The sequence below is a fragment of the Anguilla rostrata genome, chromosome 2, assembly GCF_018555375.3.
Source record: "Anguilla rostrata isolate EN2019 chromosome 2, ASM1855537v3, whole genome shotgun sequence".
Taxonomy (NCBI): domain Eukaryota; kingdom Metazoa; phylum Chordata; class Actinopteri; order Anguilliformes; family Anguillidae; genus Anguilla; species Anguilla rostrata.
In genome coordinates, this window is record NC_057934.1 from 26,001,235 (window position 1) to 26,021,856 (window position 20,622).

The 20,622-nt window shown below is 39.8% G+C and overlaps 2 protein-coding genes across 5 annotated transcripts in view; one reads left to right on the top strand and one right to left on the bottom strand.

Annotated features, from left to right (window-relative positions):
• The window catches only part of ttll6 (tubulin tyrosine ligase-like family, member 6), a 77,595-nt gene extending 63,748 nt beyond the window's left edge, over positions 1–13,847 (bottom strand). For 2 of the 4 annotated variants that reach the window (XM_064324457.1, XM_064324456.1), the window contains exons 1-3: positions 13,697–13,847; positions 7,070–7,231; positions 894–931 (exon numbers count right to left, since the gene is read on the bottom strand). In XM_064324457.1, coding sequence (XP_064180527.1) covers positions 894–931; positions 7,070–7,230 — 199 coding nt within the window. In that variant the 5' untranslated portion in view covers position 7,231; positions 13,697–13,847. Of the gene's footprint in view, positions 1–893; positions 935–7,069; positions 7,277–13,696 lie in introns of all 4 variants that reach the window. The other 2 variants (XM_064324459.1, XM_064324458.1) reach the window with 2 other exon arrangements.
• Positions 13,848–13,975: 128 nt separating this feature from the next.
• The window catches only part of calcoco2 (calcium binding and coiled-coil domain 2), an 86,496-nt gene continuing 79,849 nt past the window's right edge, over positions 13,976–20,622 (top strand). The window contains exon 1 of the mRNA XM_064324484.1: positions 13,976–13,998. The gene's annotated coding sequence lies outside the window, so the exon portion shown is untranslated. The remainder of the gene's footprint in view (positions 13,999–20,622) is intronic.

Consider the following 20,622-nt stretch of genomic DNA (forward strand, 5'->3'; position numbering starts at 1 on the left):
GTTAAATAATGGTTAAATAAAATACATTTTTTTTAAATGTGCCCGATTTAACTTGACTTCCGGTATAAACCATGCCAACTTCCTGTCTTCTATCCGAATACAGATACAGATACAGATACAGATAATGACGTCTCTGCACACCCCTAGCTCAAGTACCCCAAGGAGTACGCGTACCCCTGGTTGGGAACCACTGATTTTTAACATCTAAAAATTCTTGATTCACTTTTCCCTTGTCCTGTTATCAATTCCCAATTCATAAAAAAGTCACCCATAATAATAGTCTCACCTTTCTGACAAGCTTGTTTTATGTTTCCAAAGAGCATTGAATGTTTCATTTTAGCAAGACAGCAAGAACCTAACTATGTTGTGTCTTCTCTGTTCTTTGTTTTGTTCTTCTTTTTTTAAATATAATTAAAAAGGGTTGAGACAGCACAATTAATCACAAGCCAGGGCTGATTACACAGTTATGTACCCCACGCCATTGTGCAGGGAGGTATTACACTTGATGGATCTTCCAACAGTCTGGCTTCCCTATCGAAATCCACCTCTTGGCACAAACAGGCTCGAGGTTTGCCAAGTTCAAACAATCTGTTCTCCAGTGTCTTCCATTATTTACCAAACAACTTTTTAAAGTGGTGATTCATCTGACATTAAAAGACTGGGCAGCTCTTAATTTACCTCCTTCTCCCTGCTGATTAGACAGGTCAACAAGACAGGTACAGATCAATCCAGCTTCACCAGAACTCCAATTCTGCTGCCAACAGTTCTGAGGCTACAATTGCATATGGAACTAATGCTGATGTGGTGGATGTGTGTATGTGTGTGTGTGTATTTTCTTTATTGCAAATTATTTGAGATGAAACGTAAGCAAATAGGTAAATGGGACGACTCACCGCTCTCATATTTGCAGTTGGTGAGGTTGATCCACAGTCATCTGGAAAAGAAGACACAAAAGAACGGACAGGCGTGTGCCTTGCTGGGGTGCCCTGTCAATCCATCACCCCTCCTCATCCTCTCTCAGGGTGTGTGAAGGGGAGATGGAAGCAGTCTCAAGAGTCTGTAGTTCAAAATACTATGCCAAATACTACTCAACAACAACAATAATAATAATAATAATAATAATAATAACAACCCCAAGCGGTAATTAACAGGGTCCAAGCGGCACACAGTAATTACAAATTTTTAAGCTGTAAGGACAGATATTGGATGAAAGGTAAAAGAAAAGTCAGCCTTTGACCCAAAATTTGACGTGGTATTCCCTAGGTTTGAGGTGAATACATACATACGGGTTTCATGATGATCAGCCATTGCAAAGCCTGTCACATGCCCACTGACAACGAATAGGCTGATGGCAGCCTTATTTTTTCAGACGTGACTTTATCATTGTACATCCAATGTCAGCATGACACAAAAACATAGCATGCATGATCAAAACATTCACAAGTTACAGCCGTTTTTAGTAAAAATGGCTACCCCCATATGTTGATTTGCATATGGCAGACATATTGCCTTGAAAGTTCAAAAATGTTTTGTTAATTATTCAATTTCAGACTCCACAAATTTTTTCCAAGCCTAATTTTGTGACACTCAGTTCAACGGCCTAGAACTAGTTTGCGAAAGTTCATCTTGTCAAAAATTCTAAATGGCGGAAAAACGAAACGGTTGCTGATGTTATTGAGGCGAAGATGTTCACTGGTGGGGTCTTTCGCAGAGATGTAGGATACAAAATTTTGGCCTCACTGGTCAAATGGATGAAGAGTTATAAGCATGTACAATTATTTGGTTCTTATATTGCCACCTCTTGGCAGAGAAGTGCCAAAATTGCATGTTTCCGAAGAATCATGTTCTTTCCTTATAGGTTCTCTGCATATGACATCACAAACCGGCACGCTTTCCAGATGGAGGGCAGGCAACTGGAGGCAGGTTCTGAGGCAAGTTGGCAACGACCACCAACACTGCAGCAATGCCTATGGTTTGCACTGTTTACGGCAGTTCCAACTTCAAACCGATCAAATCGGGAAAAAACTACTACTCGAGTACCGAAAATAGTGGTACACAATGGGGAGAAATTTGAAAAATTCACACAGAAACAGCGGCAGACATGGATCAAAAATCTCTGTCTTAAGTCTGGAGGAGCGGAGTCATTTTGTTACCTACATAGCTAGCTAAAACTAACAAAAAATTCAGACCAGGGTGGTGATATCGCAGGAAACATAGCTAGCTACCTCTGCGATATTATCGCCCTGTGGTGTTTGTTCTGCAGCTAGTGTTTTGCAGTTTTAGTTAGCTAGCTAGTTATCTACCGGGAAATAGCTTCACTGCTTAGGCTAAATGCCTTACTTAAATAAAGAAGTTTCAGTGCAGTGCCTGCCTTTGATCCTCATCTTTCTTTATTTAAGTTTAAATGTAGTCCAGAGACAAGACTTCTTCTATGGAGCATCAACAACAATTTTATGTTATGTCTTCTCCATGATATAACTTCATAGTTTCTCTGGTGTTGCACTGGTTGCTACATGACAGTTTTACCACCCACTGTGCAAAATTAGCACGGGATCCTAGCACTATGAAAAGCTGCATGAATATGAACATGTAATATATGTATTGAAAGATTAGACTCTCGTCTTTGCGATCATTGTGGTCATTTTTTTTAACAAACCACCTGTCATAAATACAATACAGGTACTATTTACAGCAGAGTTTTCAAAGTAAATATGGTGTTTCCCTACCTTTAAAGCAGCCTAGTAGTCCAAAAATGTAATAAATCCTTGAAAACGTTATATCTTTATTCACCGCAAGGGTCTAAAGAACAAATATAATCACTTTGTTTTATTAGAAACACAATGCAAATCAAGATACTGTCGAGAGAACGTCATTGGCTCTTTTACATGTTGTATATCCGCACCAGCAAAGATAAGTGCATCTTTGTATGTACGAGATCGTATCTATGATTTTACATAGGAAGTGTGGTATCTTTGTGTTCAGCAAAGATCTTGGATGAAAACTACCCACGTGGTTTTCAGATAACGATTGGCCATTTGCCACCCCTGAACGTCCAACCAGTGCCGCCGTTACTTAGCACCTATCACCGCTGTCGAGTCATCTTACTTGAAAGACAAAGCCAGCCTATCAATAGCCAATCACCATGAAACTTACTGAACTTTCCAAAATGGTATGGCCTGGGAGAGGGGGGAAAAGTTTGAGGAAGTTGTGGCCATGCGTAAAGGACAGTAGCTGCATGAGATACGCACCAGTGAGCACTCTAACCTAATATTCACCATAGTTTTGCCATAGTTTGAGAGGGCACCGTGCGCACACTTATTGTAAGTTTGTACAAAGATTGTTTTTGCATTTTTGGCAATTTGATAATGGCTAAAGCCAACAGTAAAGGTCGATTCACCGTGGACGAGGTCTTAGGCCTAGTACACGTGTATTATTTTTGGGGAATAGAACTTTATGTCCTATTGATTTTTTTTTTCTTTCAACATTTTTTTTCAACATTGTCAGGCCTAGTACATGTGCATTATTTTTGTTGTTTTGTACTCCCTTTGGCCGTGCTTTATGTCCTATTAATTTTTTTCTCCAACATTGTCATTCATTTCATCCCATGGATTGCTAATAAATCAATGCATGTTTTATAATGTGTTTTAGGACTGACTCTTCAGAGAGTGACTCTGAATGGGTGACTCCACAGGCTGCAGACGGCTCATCAAGCAGCGATTCAGCTGGTGATGAAGCTGAATGGCAACCCCCACAACCAAAACACCCATGCCTTTCTGGCATAGTCCCTTCCTCCAGGGATGTGTCCCCTGCTGGAGCCAGCACTTCCCGTTCCCGCCGCCCAGCTAGGGGGAGAAGAAGAGGCAGAGGAAGGAGAGGTCCAGTTCCTCCCAGTTCCACCCACACTGATCATGAGCCAGTGGAGAGGTGGCATGATGGGAATGAGGAGGACACTCAACCAGAGGAACCGCCGTTCCTTCCCAAAAGGCTGCCCAGTTAGCAGCACCCATTCCCACTCTCCACTGGATCTTTTCAAGCTGTTTTTTTTCAGACGGGGTGCCATCCCTGGAATGTTGTCTTACTTTAGTATGGTGATATTCATGAGTATTTTGAAACTTAGTGAAGCGGTGGACTATTGGAGAGGGTTACGGCTCTACAGTCTAGCATTCCCTGCATCAGTCATGTCAAGGAACAGATTTTTGGAGATCACCTCTGCTCTCCATCTAAGTAGTTTGGAGGATGACGCTGCAAACAACACCAGGAGAAACACACCAGCTTATGACCGCTTGTGTAAATTCAAGCCCCTCTATGGCAGCATAGTGGATGCCTCCAAGTCTTTTTTCCAGTCCGGGCAGCACATTTCTATTGATGAAAGGAGGGTGTCATCAAAGGCAAGAAGCGGGTTGAAGCAGTACATTAAAAACAAGCCCACAAAGTGGGGGTACAAATTTTTTGTACTGGCTGACGCTCATTGTGGTTACACATGGAACTTCTTTGTGTACGAGGGAAAGAAACGGGACGGTGAAAAAGGCTTGAGCTACCAGTCTGTCATGGCCTTGATGGACTTCAACCTACTGGGTCGTGGCTACAGACTGTATGTAGACAATTTTTATACAGGTTGCCCCCTTTTCAAAGACCTTCACAAGAACAACATCACTGCTTGTGGGACCATGAGGACCAACCGATTGGGGTTTCCATCGACAAAGATGCATGATTTCCTCAAGAAGGCACCCTGTGGCAGCATGAGGTGGATCCGTAATGGTGAGCTGTTGTTTGTGAAATGGATGGACACTCGAGAGGTTGTCATGTGTTCCACCATGCACAAGACATTCAGCAATGACACCTGTCGGCGGAGGATGAAGAGAGATGGGCAGTGGCAGGTGGTTGATGTCCCAATCCCAGCGCCAGTCTATGACTACGACAAGTAAGTATAAGAGATGTATTCATTTATAGGCATGACTATAGCACATTTTATGGCTTGAAAATAATTTGATTTTATTCTGGTTGTCTTGCATAATAATTTATTTATTTGTCTATTCTAGGCACATGGGGGTGTTGATTTGTCTGATGCCCTCATTGGGTACTACGAAGTACTTCACAAGATGAAGAATTGGTACCGGACCTTTTTTTTTTATAATTTCCTGCACATTGCAGTCGTGAATGCCTACATTTAGCACAAGGAAATGGAACAGAGGAAAGGCATTCCTCCACAGAAGATCATGTCTCAAAAGAAGTTCAGAGAGTCTCTTATTTTGGAGCTTGCTGACAAATCCCAAACACCCTCAGCCTCCTAGCAATGGAAGCAGACGCCCATCTACTTCTACCGGCCCCCACAATCCCAAGTTTGCCACAGTCAGCCAGGATGTGCCTGCATCCCAGGCGGCCTCAGCTGGAAGGCGGAGGTGTACACTTTGCTCGAAGAAGACTAATGGCTGTTTGTTGTGCCACCTGTGACCTTTTTTATGTTTCCAACCAAACAGAGACTGTTACAATAATTACCATGAGCAGAATGGCCTCTACTAGTCCGTTATTGTCACCACACAGCTGGTAGCAACACTGCAGGTAGTGAATTATTTTTTGTAATATTTTATTTTTCAGTTAATTTTCATTTTTCAGTGACATTCTTGTACTCTAAGCTTACCTCAACAATGTGAAGTAAAGATACTTATAAGTAATCTCAGGGTAAAGAAAAATAGGTCAAGTTATAGAGCATTTGAATCTGGACTGTATTTGTAAGTATTTGTATGTAACCTCAGGGCTGTGTACCAAGTCGCACTGATCACCTTTTTCATTTTTTGATATTTTGTGCATATTTAGTACAATATTTTTTTTGTTGTAAATAGTTTTGATATTTGGCACAATATTTGTTTTTTTTTATAGTATTCGTTTTTACAGTATTTTTCAAATAAGTAGTAGTGTTCAAATAAAATTGATTATTTTCTATTCAATGATGTCTGGTATTTCTTGTATGTACCATGTTTCTCAGTCTAAAATATGTGAATATATAAATATGTGTTGTTGTGTAACCCAAACAATGAGCCAAGGTGTTGAGGGTGATGGAAAAATGTTTTGTAGTCACCAAAAAATATTTCCAGTGTTTCAGAAGTGGAAAAAAACAAATTGTGCCAATTTGGCCACTTTGGAGAGATTTTGGCACACTTGGGGGAGCCAGGGTGTCATCATTCACAAAAAGCTTATAGCTCCCTCTAGCTTTGGTGCTGAGACATAATATTTGATACCATGGTAGGTGATATGATGATCAAGCAATATCCAGATTTTCAGAGAATTGTGGCCCATTTATTGCTTTCCAAAGATGATTTTTCTAAAAACGAGAGGAAAAATGCATGTTTGCTCCATGTTTGAACTTCAGTATCTTACACTGTGTTTTGTCCAGCTGCAACACAGCCAGAGAAACTTCTAGGTGTCCCCTATCAAATGATACCTCAGCCATGACTGTGGCCACCACAAATCCTGAGTTATAAGCTGATATATTTGGGCATGTAATTTAAGCGGAATTGGGTGATAAGAGGTTAATACTGTATATGTCAGTGAATGTGTGTTGTTTAGAAACTTTTCGTATTGTAAAATAATGCAACAGCATTACAATAAAAACGTGCAATACACTGTGGTGTAGGTAATCTTCCATAAATTGCATTCACAAAGACTGCAGCAGATCCATGATTTTAATTCTACCTTTTCAATATCCCTCACTGCTTACTGAATGTCACAGATATTTTACTGAAACATGAAGTGTGTTGTTTTTGTTTTGAGCACTGGCATTTAAAAATCAGATGATCGTACTAACATTTGATCTGTCATGCAATTCACAGGCTGATGACCGGTCCCATCACCTTGATTCAAAACTTATCTATTTTTCAATTGGGAGAGCTGCAATGTATGCTAGTGACTGACACACATTGCATTTTTTAGCTTTTATTTGGATTGGGCAGCGCCTTGACTGAGAATTCCTTCATGCTGTGTAAGGATGCTAAGCTCCACTCAAAATCACATGAGTTGTGATGGTGAGGAATTTGTGAGGTTGTGTAAATGCTGGGAGATCTAACTGCAGTACCTCTTTTTCTTCTTCTTCTTCCTCTTTCCTGTTGTGTTGGGGGACTGAATAGGTGTGCAGGATTCACTGCCCCACCCCTCGCCTTCATCCACAATCTCGTGCCTGTATTTGACGGCCTCTTCCTCCAAATCGCTGACATTGATCTCTGTAGGTGTTCCCATCCTACGAGACACTCAGAGTTTCATGATCATGACCTGTTTGGAAAAACTATACACAGAAATCTTACAGTATAAAGGGGCTGGTACAATGCATCTTGGCCGGGCGGCACCACTCATATACAACATGCATGTGTGCATAACAACGCACATCAGGACCCAAGTTTTTCCATTGTAATAACACCTTACTGCTTAGCATATTGTGTCAATAAACGCAGTCAGCATGAGATATGATACAAATAATTTTATTCTCAACTCACAAATGTTGCATGGCCACAAAACCAATATACAATGGCTTGACTGAATACTCCATTCTGGTTGAATGGGAAGTGTGCAACGTGCTATTATCAAGTACTGCTTACAAAAAAGTTCAATCACCTTTCTGAATTAATGCATAGGTCTGACTCGATAAATAAATCGTACATTTGTAAGAGCGAGCAAGCAAGCCAGCAGATACAGTATCATATGCAAGTGACAGCTTGATGTAGCTACACGAATGTCTGTTGCTTGACTACAGATAATTAGCCTATGTACCAAATTTAATTCAGTACTTGGCTGGCTAGCTATCCATTACAACGAACATGCTGTGTGACGATTTTGACTCAAAACCAAACTGAATTTAAACACTGAGTAACCAGGTACTAGAAAGACGCATTCATAGGCTATGGGATATGTGCAGGAATACTTAACTAATGTTTCCATTGCAATAGAAATCACACATTTAGAAACGCATGTTTTCATTACAGCTGACTCAGGTAGAAAACTGGCCTCGGGCATTCAAATTAGTGGTGTGCAATTTCGAACGTTTTGTTCGAATTAAACGACTCATTTTACAGACTCGGGAATAATGATTAGTTTTCTCAGCTGAGTCGTTCATGTTACTTGTTTGAATGATTCAAAATGCTGCTGTCTGACTCATCTTCAACCTTCCCAAATTCTCCCACGTCACTCCTCTGCTGAGGTCACTCCACTGGCTACCGGTCGCTACCAGGATCAGGTTCAAACTCCTGACCCTTGCCTACACTGTAGCCAACAGGACGACCCCTGTCTACTTACAGGACATGATTTAATTCTATATGCCAGATCAACCACTCTGCTCTGCAGCAGCAGGGCGCCTTGCACCCCTTTCCATCCGAGTAAAGGGTTCTCACTCAACCCTATTCACAGAGTTTCTCCACCCTAGCTCCCCAGTGGTGAAACGAACTCCCTCTCTTCGAACCTCTCCCTCACTACCTATCTTCCGCCATGGTCTGAAGTCGCATCTCTTCAGACTATACCTGGACTAACTGCCACCACTCTGTGAATCATTTCACTGCCACTCATGTTACATGTACCTCCATTCCAGCACTTATTGTAATTTGTATTTTCGTCCTAATATTGTAGCTGGTTCTTCCCCCTAGTTTGACTTGGCATAAGTTAGGTCAGAATAATGTTCACTATGTGAACTGAACTGTGTTCTAGGCTATAAATACTGTACAAAATAAGTATTGTACCCTATCGAACCTCATTTTTTTAAACAGGACATAACATTGTAAAACCAATAGTAAACCCATTAGCTGCTGACTGCCTAAACTCATGTTTTATGAGTGAATTAATTGGCATTACCCTATGCTACAGAACGAAATGAATGATAATCACAACTCTTTCGGGGCTCAGGAATAACAACTCTTAAGTTATTCTAAACAAGTAAATTATCTAGTAGTGTTTGCTGTTATAACGATGCATTGTAATGGTTTAGCACTCATGAGCCAAGTTACCATGCCAAAGAACAGCAATCTCCACTCCACTGAACGAACAAGATGTGTCAGAATGAATCGTTCGCGAACAGTAAAGCCGGCTATTAACGAGAATCACAACATTTTCGAGTCTTCGTTCGCTGTTAGGGGGGTTATAATGCGTGCCGGGGAGGTGGGGATTACTAAGTCAATGAATGAATCGACAGATTAGTTCTTTTCACTGAAAGAATCGTTCACGAACGAGCCAGGAAAAAGAATTAATCCCATCACATCAATTCAAACTGTGTAATGCTCAGCCCCTAGGATATTATCCTGCTTATACAACATCTTACTAACAAAAAGCATAACTGCAACCCAAACATCCATCCATCCATTATCTATACCTGCGTATCCTGAGAAGGGTCGCGGGGGATGCTGGAGCCTATCCCAGCGTGCATTGAGCGAGAGGCATGAATACACCCTGGACAGGCCGCCAATCTATCGCAGAGCACACACACCATTTACTCACCATTCACTCACACACTCATACCTATGGGAAATTTAGTCTCCAATTAGCCTACCTGCATGTCTTTGGACTGCTGGAGGAAACCGGAGTTTCAGATGTTACAGTCAGAAATAATTATTTTTCAGTGGGAACACTGAACAATGGGCAGCATGGTGGTGCAGTGGGTAGCACTGTCACCTCACAGCAAGGTTGTGGGTTCAAATCTCGGCTTAGGGCCTTTCTGTGTGGAGTTTGCATGTTCTCCCCCGTGTCTGCGTGAGTTTCCTCCAGGCATTCCGGTTTCCTCCTACAGTCAAAAAACAGGCAGATAGGCAAATCGAAGACTCTAAATTAGCGATAGGTATGAGTGTGTGAGTGAATGGTGTGTATGATTGGCGGTCTGTCCAGGATTTATTCCTGCCTCTTGCCCAATGCACGCAGGGATAGTCTCCAGCACCCCCTGCTACCCTGCTCAGGATAAGCGGGTATAGATAATGGATGGATAGATACTGAATATTGGGAAAGAATAACACATAATATGAAGCGATCTTTTACATTAATCTACGGAAATGTTTCAGAATGATTCTATGTGAAATGGAATGAACTGGTAATGTAGGCTGCCACAGCATAGATAGGTGAATTAGCACTCTGTATGTTCAGACATCGGGCACATCGGGATTCTGCAATTATAGTTAAGTTTTATGTTTGTATAGGCTACTATGAGATGTTTACTTCGATCTAATGTCGCAGATTACATAGTGGGATGGCAGGTATGCCATCCCGCCAAGTTACGCCTTGGCAGGGTGGCATGCCCCATATATATATACCTATACAGCATAGAGAGTCTGGCACTTTTCATGGTTTCCTACAGAAATAACCACAGTCACCACAGACTCTCAGCCCTTAAAAACATTCATTTCTGTACCTTCTGACCTCATGTTAACAGACAGAATTCACAAACAACTTCACACATCCACACAATAAAGCCCCAAACTTAGGGAATTTTGTGTTTTTTCCTTATTCTTTTTCCTGCCTTATTACATCATCACAAATGCTCCAAGCCCACAAACACTATGTCTCGCCATTGGACATTTAGCTACACCAGCCTATCAAAACATCACATGCACATGCAAAACAGACATATCTATTTTTCACCAAGAAAATTCATGGCTGTTGCGGCTGCGGCATTTTTGTACATAGAAAACATGTGTGTCAGGTTCATGTTTGTAGGCTACTGTAGCAATTACTTGTACTTGCAGCTTTAAATGGGCTGACCACGTGTAAGATCTGTGATTGGCTATGGGACTATTTGTGGGCTCGTCAAAATATAACAATCATGATAAGGCTAGTTCATCAATAGTCACCGTCAACTTTGATGACAAAAAAGCAAATAAGCCATCCCAAATTTTATTCACAGAGAAAAGCCAGCCGTTCCTGGGTGGGCAGGAACCACCATTTGGTGTTCCATATGCCCGTGGTATTCATTTTGTGGTGCACATGCAGCATGAGGTTTTAGGGGGATCATCCTGCTGTTCAGCTACGAAGATACTGAGAAGTCAACCTCAGCCCCAGAGGGTGCAATGCAAGCATGGTATTTACAAAACATAAATTGGACAGATACAGCTAACTGGTTAGCAGACCTGGGTCAAATACGTATTTGTTTAACATTGGTGTAAAATGATTATGACAACACTTGTTATATGAAAAGCGTCATTCTTAAGCCTTTACAAGTGAGACAATCGATTCGCCTGGCATCGATTGATAAACTTTTCAGCACCACAGTGAAGGCCAGCTCCAAGTTACGATGTACCTTTGGAAGTGTCCCTTAAGGCAACTGTTAAGGTATAGTCTGGAAAACACTCATAAAAAAGCGGTTTCCCTTTGAAAGGTATACCTTAGAAACCTTCGTAAAACGTTAAGATACATTGAAACTCGGAAACGCAGCCCAGATCCGCAATGAGCTAGCTATGCTGTTGATGAATCCCTACCACTCTTCCTCACCCAAGTATCTTCGTATTGCAATGACAAACATTTGCCTGGGTAAAACTGAAAGCAATTGGTTTACAACTTAACTAGCTCTTTGACTGCATGAAATAATGTAGCCAAAATAAATTGCGAATGAAAGAACGGATTCTGTACCAATAAACCTATGCATTCATTATAAATTGTCCCACAATACTAAATATTGTTCTATTTTAATAAAATAGTCTAGAGATTATATTGTAATCAATCCTTTGTTGGCTGCAAATGACTTAGCAACTTGCATCAGCTAACTTGCGCACCTTTTATTTTTAAATGCTGGCTAAATGGTGTGCAAACATCTGTGAAAAGCTTAACAACAGTGTATGCTATGGAGAAATTTACCTATAAATGACAGTAGGTGACTTATTTCTGAGCAATTTTTCACTGAACCAGTTTGAGAATTAGCTAGCGCAACCGAGTTGTGTTCTTCCTTCAGCCACTGCATGACTCTCGTTACTAAAGGCTAAAGAAAATAAATGATCAAACTGTAAGCAACTGGCATATGGCTACGGGATGTTTTTAGTATTTGCACTTTAGGCATTGCAAGTACTATTTATGTCATTAAATAAATGATAAGAAATCGCTTGTGTACTGTGCTGGAGCGGAAGCCCGTCAGTCAATTCATTCAAAGTTCGAAAGACTCAAATGAACGAGATGAACTGATTGTACTGAATGACTCAAATGAACAAAATGTACTGAATGATTCAAATGACCTAAATATACTGAATGACACAATGACTCAAATGAATTAAATGTACTGAAAGAGTCAAATGACCGAAATGAACTGATTGTGCTGAATATACGGAATGACTTAAAATAATTGAAGGATTAAATTGGTACGAAAACTCAAAAGTAGGCTATTGAATGACTCGCCAAGTGTATAGCATAGCCTCTCTAATGCCTTTTGTGAGCAGACGCAAGACAAACAGAAACAGAAAATGCTATATGTTTGGCGAAAGAAGTGTTTGTGAAAAATAATGTCACACTGATGTTTATAATGACGTTAATGACAACCTTGATAACTTTTTAAACAGTGCTGGGGTATTTCTTTAAACAATGGATGCAGCCTATAGCAGGCTATATTATTTTGCTTGTCCTTAAAAACAGCGTTGTCCTTAATTATATAATGTGAACAGATTATAGCAATTAAATTATACTTATTTGTGACGGTTATTAAGCAATTAAATGATGTTGGACTTAACTGCAAGTCTTTATGTCAACAACAACAAATCAAGAGAACTAGAAATACAAATGTAAAATATGGGGATCTAATTAGAGTTGAAAATATAGTAAATTTAGCTTATTGTAAGATCAAAAAATGAGAAAGTATAGTAAAGAAAAAGTGACAATAATATGAATAGAGAATAATTTAACTAAATATATAAATACGAAAGGCGTGCGTTCTAACAAAGAGGCATCTTCACTTCATCTGTTATTCTGCATTGTGGTGAGCACCTACGTTTTTCCAGGGGCTGTAAGCGTATAATTCTAGTTCGAGCCGGAGAGGGAGGACTAGAACGTGAATACTGTATTCGGCAAATGAGTGTTTTATTAATATTAATGGTGAAGTATGCGAACATGACTCGAACGACTCGAAAACTCGATTCACTGATTCGAATATACTGATTCGTTTTAATGAATCGAACTTTCTAACATTAAGTCACATCTGTTCAGAATGTAAACAAGTCAGGCATTCTTCACGGTACGAAGAAATTTTATACGACAAAGTTATTTTTGCAGCTCGAGATAGCTAGCTGTTATGAAGCAAGAGGGAGTCCATTCACACATCTAAAGCAAGCTAGCTAGCTAAATTGGAGATCTATTGAACAGAGTCAGATGGCTAGCGAACTACCTTGCTAGATTCTACCTATCTAAACTTCGTATAACATTACAGCTAACTGCTTAGCTTGCGTACGAGTAATCTGTCAACTGGTTTGAGAAAAAGTGAGTTAACTTTACCTATTGACATATTTCCTTACTACGTTAATCCAACAAACACCATCAAACTAATAGCATAACTCGGTGTGTAGCAAACGTTAACAAGAAGTTGGCTAACGTGTAAGCTAGTACTTTGGTTGGCAAGCGAAATATGATTGCTATGGTTACAGAACGCCAACCTCAAAACACATATCCAGAACCAGCCTGGGAAAAATTAGTCGTTCCCCTTAATTGTTCAGTTCAATTGAAATCATTGTTCTGAAATAAGAAGTAAAAAAAAAACATTTGTTACCTTTATAGCTAGTTAAGCTATTAAAGTTAGTGGAGGTTCCGGCACGTGAATGTCATCACGCTGTTTGAAAACATCCTTCAAGTCCCAACAAAAGTCTCTGAAGAACACGCCCGCCTACTAGGCTAATGTCGTATACTGATTGGCCAAGATTGTCCTTTACTGGCCTCTAAATGGTTCACTTTTTGTCGCGCCGTTTGAGTCCATTTCATGAACGCAGCTCTGGGAAAATAAAACACAGAAGTTGGTATGGTTACTAAAGACGAGACGATTAGCACTTGGAAGAATTCCAAACGCCGAAATAGGTAATGTTACCACACTGGTTTTGATATATTGATTGGTATATCTTTTTGCAGTATTTGTATTATGTTGAGCAGTCATTACAGACTAAGAGTAAGATAAGTTGCTTGCATTGTTATTTAAAGGTGCAGTATGTATGTTTGTTTTAGGACACTGTTGTTCATATTTGGTTACATTTCCTTCGCATTCGGACAGATATCAATAAATTATAAGCTCTAAGAAAAAAATCCAGTCTCTCCGACTGCCCCAGGCTCTGAAATCAGCCACTCTAAATTTCACTGCATGAATTTTAACATCGAGTGAGGACAGCTCTTTGCAAGGAGGCCAAACAAGACAGCTGCCTCTCAATCATGTTGCCACTTGCTAGTTTACAGCATTGTCAGAGAGAAGGCTACACAGTCAAGAGCAGAGCAGAGATGGTGCTATAGTTGCCTAGAAAACAAAGCAAAAATGGCAGCGAAAAAATCTGACAAAATTACCAGTTCCACCTTTGACTTGCAACGGCATATACTGATAAGAAACCAAAGAAAAAAAGTCTATCAAAGAAAAGATTATTATCAAACGGGGACTGAACAAAGCGAGAGACAGGACTCGGAGTGGACATCGGTTTAGCTTTTCAGTGATGGTGAGAGCTGAGGGACATAGGGCTTCATAAGGGATTCTGAACTTGCAGTATCATACTGTACAAGTAATTATCTTGCTTGGTCTTTGTCTGTGGGTATTTTTTACCTCCCCAAACTGTAGCCAACGTGGCTAGAAAATGTTAGTTAGCTGATGTATTTAACCCGCCTTTTACATTATAGCTATGCTGTACATTCGGTGTTATAGCTTATGTGTAGCTAGTATGTTACCTATGATGTTCAAGTGCAAAATTAAAAATAAAATAAAAATCATTCACCCCAGATGTGTTTAGTACTGTTTACGTGGTATCTGATGAAAAACATGTTTTCAGCGTACAAAAATGCCAGGTTACTCACACATACAAAGCACTGTATATAAGTCATTAATTTAAATCTACACCTGCCATTAAAAGTATTGATATCAAAATTGCACCATGTTACATGAACACAAATTAAACAATCTGTACTCTAAAGCAATGCTACCAAATGTTTTCTACATTGCTCCACGTTTTGTTCTACGAGATAAATTACACCTATTAATACTGCCACCGTGGATTTCGAAGCTTTTACATGATTCTTTGAAGTAAGTTGCTAACAAGTTGCTATATTGAAACTACAACAATGGTCGCTTTATGGCAACGGCCACTCAAGTTTCCATACTAGCCCGCCTGCACGTGACAACCGTTGTAGTTTCTTGGACTTTGCAGAAAACAGTTTGATTTCATAATTTTATTGAATTTTTAAAAAGTGGTATGTGTAGAGGTGTAGGCCGCGCACTATTTTTTTAAGTGTGCGTAGCTTGACCAATCTTTTTCAAAATGCAGATGGCGTGTCCACAGTCTTCTATCGACATGTAAACCAATGTGCTATAAGAATACCATATTATCAAGTTTCGTGTCGATGGGTTTTGTTTGTTCCTGAATACATAAACTACTTTAGGAAGGGAAACTAGAGCTTAAAGGGGTATTTCACTTTGGTAACATCTTGAGCTCTATAGTTTCCTTACCTATAGTGTGTCTGCATGAACAAGGTAGAGTCATTTTCTGTTCATCCTGTCCCGAATCTTGTACCAGTTCACTTCCATTAATTTCACAAAACAACCTAGAAAAAGTTGCCTACCCCTGGCGCAAAAATGTAGAATACCTGCACAAATGTGTTAAAATCCGAATAGGCTTCAGCAAAAAAAAAAACAAAACTGATTCATTGTTGAGTACAAAATGCTCAAAATTCAAGGCAACCAAACATTTGTTCACATAGCCTACCTTAAGTGAACGAAGACCAATCAACAATACAGGTAAAATATGAACATATCAATCCACGGAATGAGCGTAGTAGGCATAATCTACAGAAAACTACTTTGACAATGTAAAAAAATTCTGGGTTTAAGTCTGGGCTTTGTTTGTAAACAAATTACAAATTAAGATTTACTTAATAAAATATTATTTTTGTATTCTCCAGTTACAGCATTTTTTACATTCATTAGATGTAAATTATGAAGACGAAACAGTCTTTGACAAAGGCTTACTTTTAAAATAAATTCTAAAAACTTTATGGAATCTCAATGCATTAAAGGTAACTACAATGCATGTAAGTCCACTTGTCCTGAATCATGAATCATACTTGTCCTGACTTAATTTGATTGCTTAATTGTAATGATGATAGAACATCTTTTTACCTAAAAATACCAAATTAAAACAACTCAAACAGATCCATGTAAGCTGTCACCTTATTTTTGAAGTAGTTTTAATACCTCATTTTTACTGTGCACAGCTACTTATCCACTGGACATTTGATTGCTTAATAGGCAAAAACACAGTCATAGTACACAGTTATTTACCATCGAACAGGATAAATATGATGTCTAGTTCCATGTCTATGCGGTTTGCGTTTTGTGCCAGAGGCTTCCAGGTTGTGAAAAGAATGGAAGTGCATTGGAACAAGTTTTGGTTCCTTTGGAAGACAGGGCGAACAGAAAATGACTTTGTAATTCATGAGACACTCTAGGTAAGAAGACTATAGAGCTTGAAGTGTTTCCAAAGTGAACCACTTTTAAGAATATAGTATCCTTACCTATAGTAAGTCTTCATGAAAAAAAAACTGATTTATTGTCGAGTACAAAATGCTCAAAATTCAAGGCAACCAAACATTTGTTCACATTGAACCCCATCGACACGAAACTTGATATGGTATTTGCCATTGCATGTCAGTTCCCATGTCGAAAACGAGCGTTTGGTCTAATTAAAATATACTTGTAAATGCAATTACATCCTGTCTTTTTATTGCTGTAGAGGTGAAAAGTGCATACTTGCACCGAACTCCTGCACCAGTGAAATGTAGCCAAATTGGTCCACTAATGGTATGGGAGCATGGTAACGTTAATGATGTTGTAAACAACCAGGAAGTGGTAGCTGCTTTTGCCTGGCTACACGTGAAGTATGAAAATACAGAAAACAGTTGAGTTGCCTGTCACGGAGTGAGTCGTGTCACGAAGGACGTTCAGTGCTACAATTGTGTGTGTCTAATGCCGGCAATTATAATACCTTGTGCACACAATTATTGTAGTTGTAACATTTTACCATAAACATTTCACCCGCATTTCAGTTCTGTTCAATCCATTGTTATCCAGATTTATCTTAATATTTCACCTGCATTCAGTCCCATTTCAGTCATTGTTATCCTGGTTTACACATGCATTTAGAGTGCCCGGAATGGCCTACCAGTATTCACAACCAACATCTAAATGTTTGTTATTTCACATATTACAGTTTCTCAAATAGAACACACATACACATATTACTGTTTGTAAACCTGCATTTATTTATCGCTAGCATCTGGAAACAATCTGCATTCAATTTACACTCGTTCAGCATTCATCCGTGTTCTAAAATTTCTGCGAAACAGACACAACTGTACCAAGTGGTATTTTTGTACAGGGATTCCCGGAGGTGCTGATGGGCTGTGCCATCGTAGGAGGGGGATTTAGTGATCATAGTAAAACTGAGTCTTTTCAATTCTGATCAGAACCCTATATAGCCTACTATTTAGATGTTAAATATTGTGTTTGTTAATTTATATTCGACCACTATTATTTCTTGTTATACTCACGTGTGCGTTTTGTAATGTTTATTGTTTGATTGTTGCTAATTGGGGTAATGGTAGGAGCTGCTAGCATAAAAGGGCTGCATTAGACTCCTGAGTGGCAGTCTAGTTCTTATGCTGGAGGGTGGTGATGTGTGCAGGGTCGAAGGACATAGCCTGGCAGCATATGCCCATTTATTTATTCTATACTGTTTTTTGGGGGTGTTTTTCGTACTCTTCACTGTATGTACCTTCACTGGCTTCCCACCTGTTAATACAACCCCAATTCCAAAAAAGTTGGGATGGTAAATGAAATGCAAATAAAAACAGAAAGCAGTAATTTGTAAATTTACTTGGACTTGTATGCAAACAAAAACAGTATAAAGACAAGGTATTTCATGTTTTACCTAATCAATTTCATTGTTTTTTGAAGATGTACATTTATTATGAAATTTATGCCTGCAACACGTTCCAAAAAAGTTTGGACAGGGGCAATTTAGGACTAATAATGATGTGACAAGTTGAAATAACAAGGTGATGTGAAACAGGTGATGTTATACGGTGAGGCAATTATGTTATAGTATATAAGGAGCCTCCAAGAAAGGCCTAGTCCTTCAAGAGCAAGGATGGGTCGAGGCTCCCCAATTTGCCAACAGATGCGTCGGCGAATAATCCAGCACTTTGAGAACAACGTTCCCCAACGATAAATCGGTAGGATTTTGGGCTTTTCACCCTCTGCAGTTCACAATAAAAGATGAAAAGATTCAAGGAATCCGGTTAAATCTCGGTGCGTAAAGGGCAAGGCCGAATACCACTTATGAATGCGCGTGATCTCCGATCCCTTAGACGTCACTGTCTTAAAAGTCGTCATGCGTCTGTAATGGATATCATGACATGGGCTCGGGAATACTTTGGTAAACCTTTGTCAGTCAACACCATTCGCCGCTACATCTACAGATGCAAGTTAAGGCTTTACTATGCAAAGCAGAAGCCATACATCAACACTGTCCAGAAGAGCCGCCAACTTCTCTGGGCTCGGTCCACACAGTGGAAGTGTGTTTTGTGGTCTGAAGAGTCAACATTTTTGGACAAAACAGCCATCGTCGTTCTCCGGGCCAAAGAGGAAAAGGACCATCCAAGCTGTTATCAGCGTCAGGTCCAAAAGCCAGTGTCTGTCATGGTATGGGGGTGTGTCAGTGCCCATGGCATGGGTAACTTGCACATCTGTGAGGGCACAATTAATGCACAAAGATATGTACAAATTTTTGAGCAACATATGCTGCCATCCAGATGCCGTCTTCTCAAGGGACGTCCCTGCATTTTCCAGCAGAACAACGCCAAACCATATTCTGCCCGGATTACAAGGGCATGTCTGCATAAGCAGAGTGCGGGTGCTAGATTGGCCTGCCTGCAGTCCTGACCTGTCTCCGACTGAGAATGTGTGGCGCATTACGAAGCATAAAATACGGTAACGAAGGCCCTGTACAATTGTGCAGCTGAAGACCTGCATAATGGAAGAATGGGGGAAAATCCTGAATCCTAAACTTAACCAACTGGTGTCTTCAGTGCCCAAATGCTTAATAAGTGTTATTAAAAGAAATGGTGATGTTACACAGTGGTAAACACTCGACTGTCCCAACTTTTTTGCAGCGTGTTGTAGTCATCAGATTTGAAATGTGTATATTTTCAAAAAACTTAAATTCACGAGGTAAAACATCAAATAATGTGCTGTTGTAGTGTTTTCAGGGTGAACAGAATTTACACTATTTACATCATCACACACTTGTTTTTATTAGCATTTTCCACACTGTCCCAACTTTTTTGGAATTGGGGTTGTAGAGTAAAACGCACTGGTTTTTGAAAACGCTGTCTCCTCTGCTACTTACCATTATTCAGCCGTTGGTCAATCCCTAACATAACCTTGATGATTGGAAATAAGCAATAACATTACTATATATTAGTGTTATTTATGGTAAGACATGGTTCGCTCCAAGGGAGCCAGCAAACTGATCTATAAGCATTGACATTATCGGGGCTCCATTCTCCTTATTTTATATTTATAATGAGTCATGAATAGGCGATTAGGCTAGTTGTAGCTCTGTTTATTAGGGGGCCAAGAACCAAGGGTGTGTAGGACCCCTATTGTATTTCACCCTTTTCCCATGCTCAAAACCTCATACAACTGGCTGAAAAATTGCAACTTTGAAAAAATTATGGCAATGCCGTTTGACGTACATCCACCAATATTTTTTCCTACATGTCTAGCACCTCATTTTGAACAATTAACATCACCAAACCTCTCGTGTCCGCCATAATAATTCGCCCCACTATTTTTCATTTTTTGAAAAACACACTTTTTCATACTTCTAGAATGTTTGCCCGATTCTCACCAAATTTGGCATGTGTAATCTATAACATGTCCCTGTGTTGAATTATAAAGGATATTTTCACATCTTATGATGCCGGACTGGGGATGACCGCTGCATCACATGGTGAACAGACAGAAACAATATAAAAAGGTAGCTAATTGGCTAATTGCCATTTATTTGGCCCAGAACACAAATAAGAAAAATACTCTGTAAATGACAAGCGGGAAACCAAACTAAAAATGGCATGGTCCAAACAGTCAAAAAGTCCACCAGAAAACCAGTTCATGGTAGTAAGGTTCTAATGGTGCTGGAGCACCAGTCACTTTGCCACTCTGGAACCAAAGTGCACCTTTGAGTTGCCAATCCCCCAATTTCCTGATGTTGCCCATCCTTGCCTTCCTGACTGTCCTGTTCTCATCCACAAGTGCTCATGTAATGTGAAATGCAAGTAAAGCATGCTACTCCACAACAAATAATCTAGACTATGGATTTAAATGAATACCTTCCTGAGTTCAACCCATAGACGTATAAAAATATGGACGCAGTGCTTCATGACGTCACC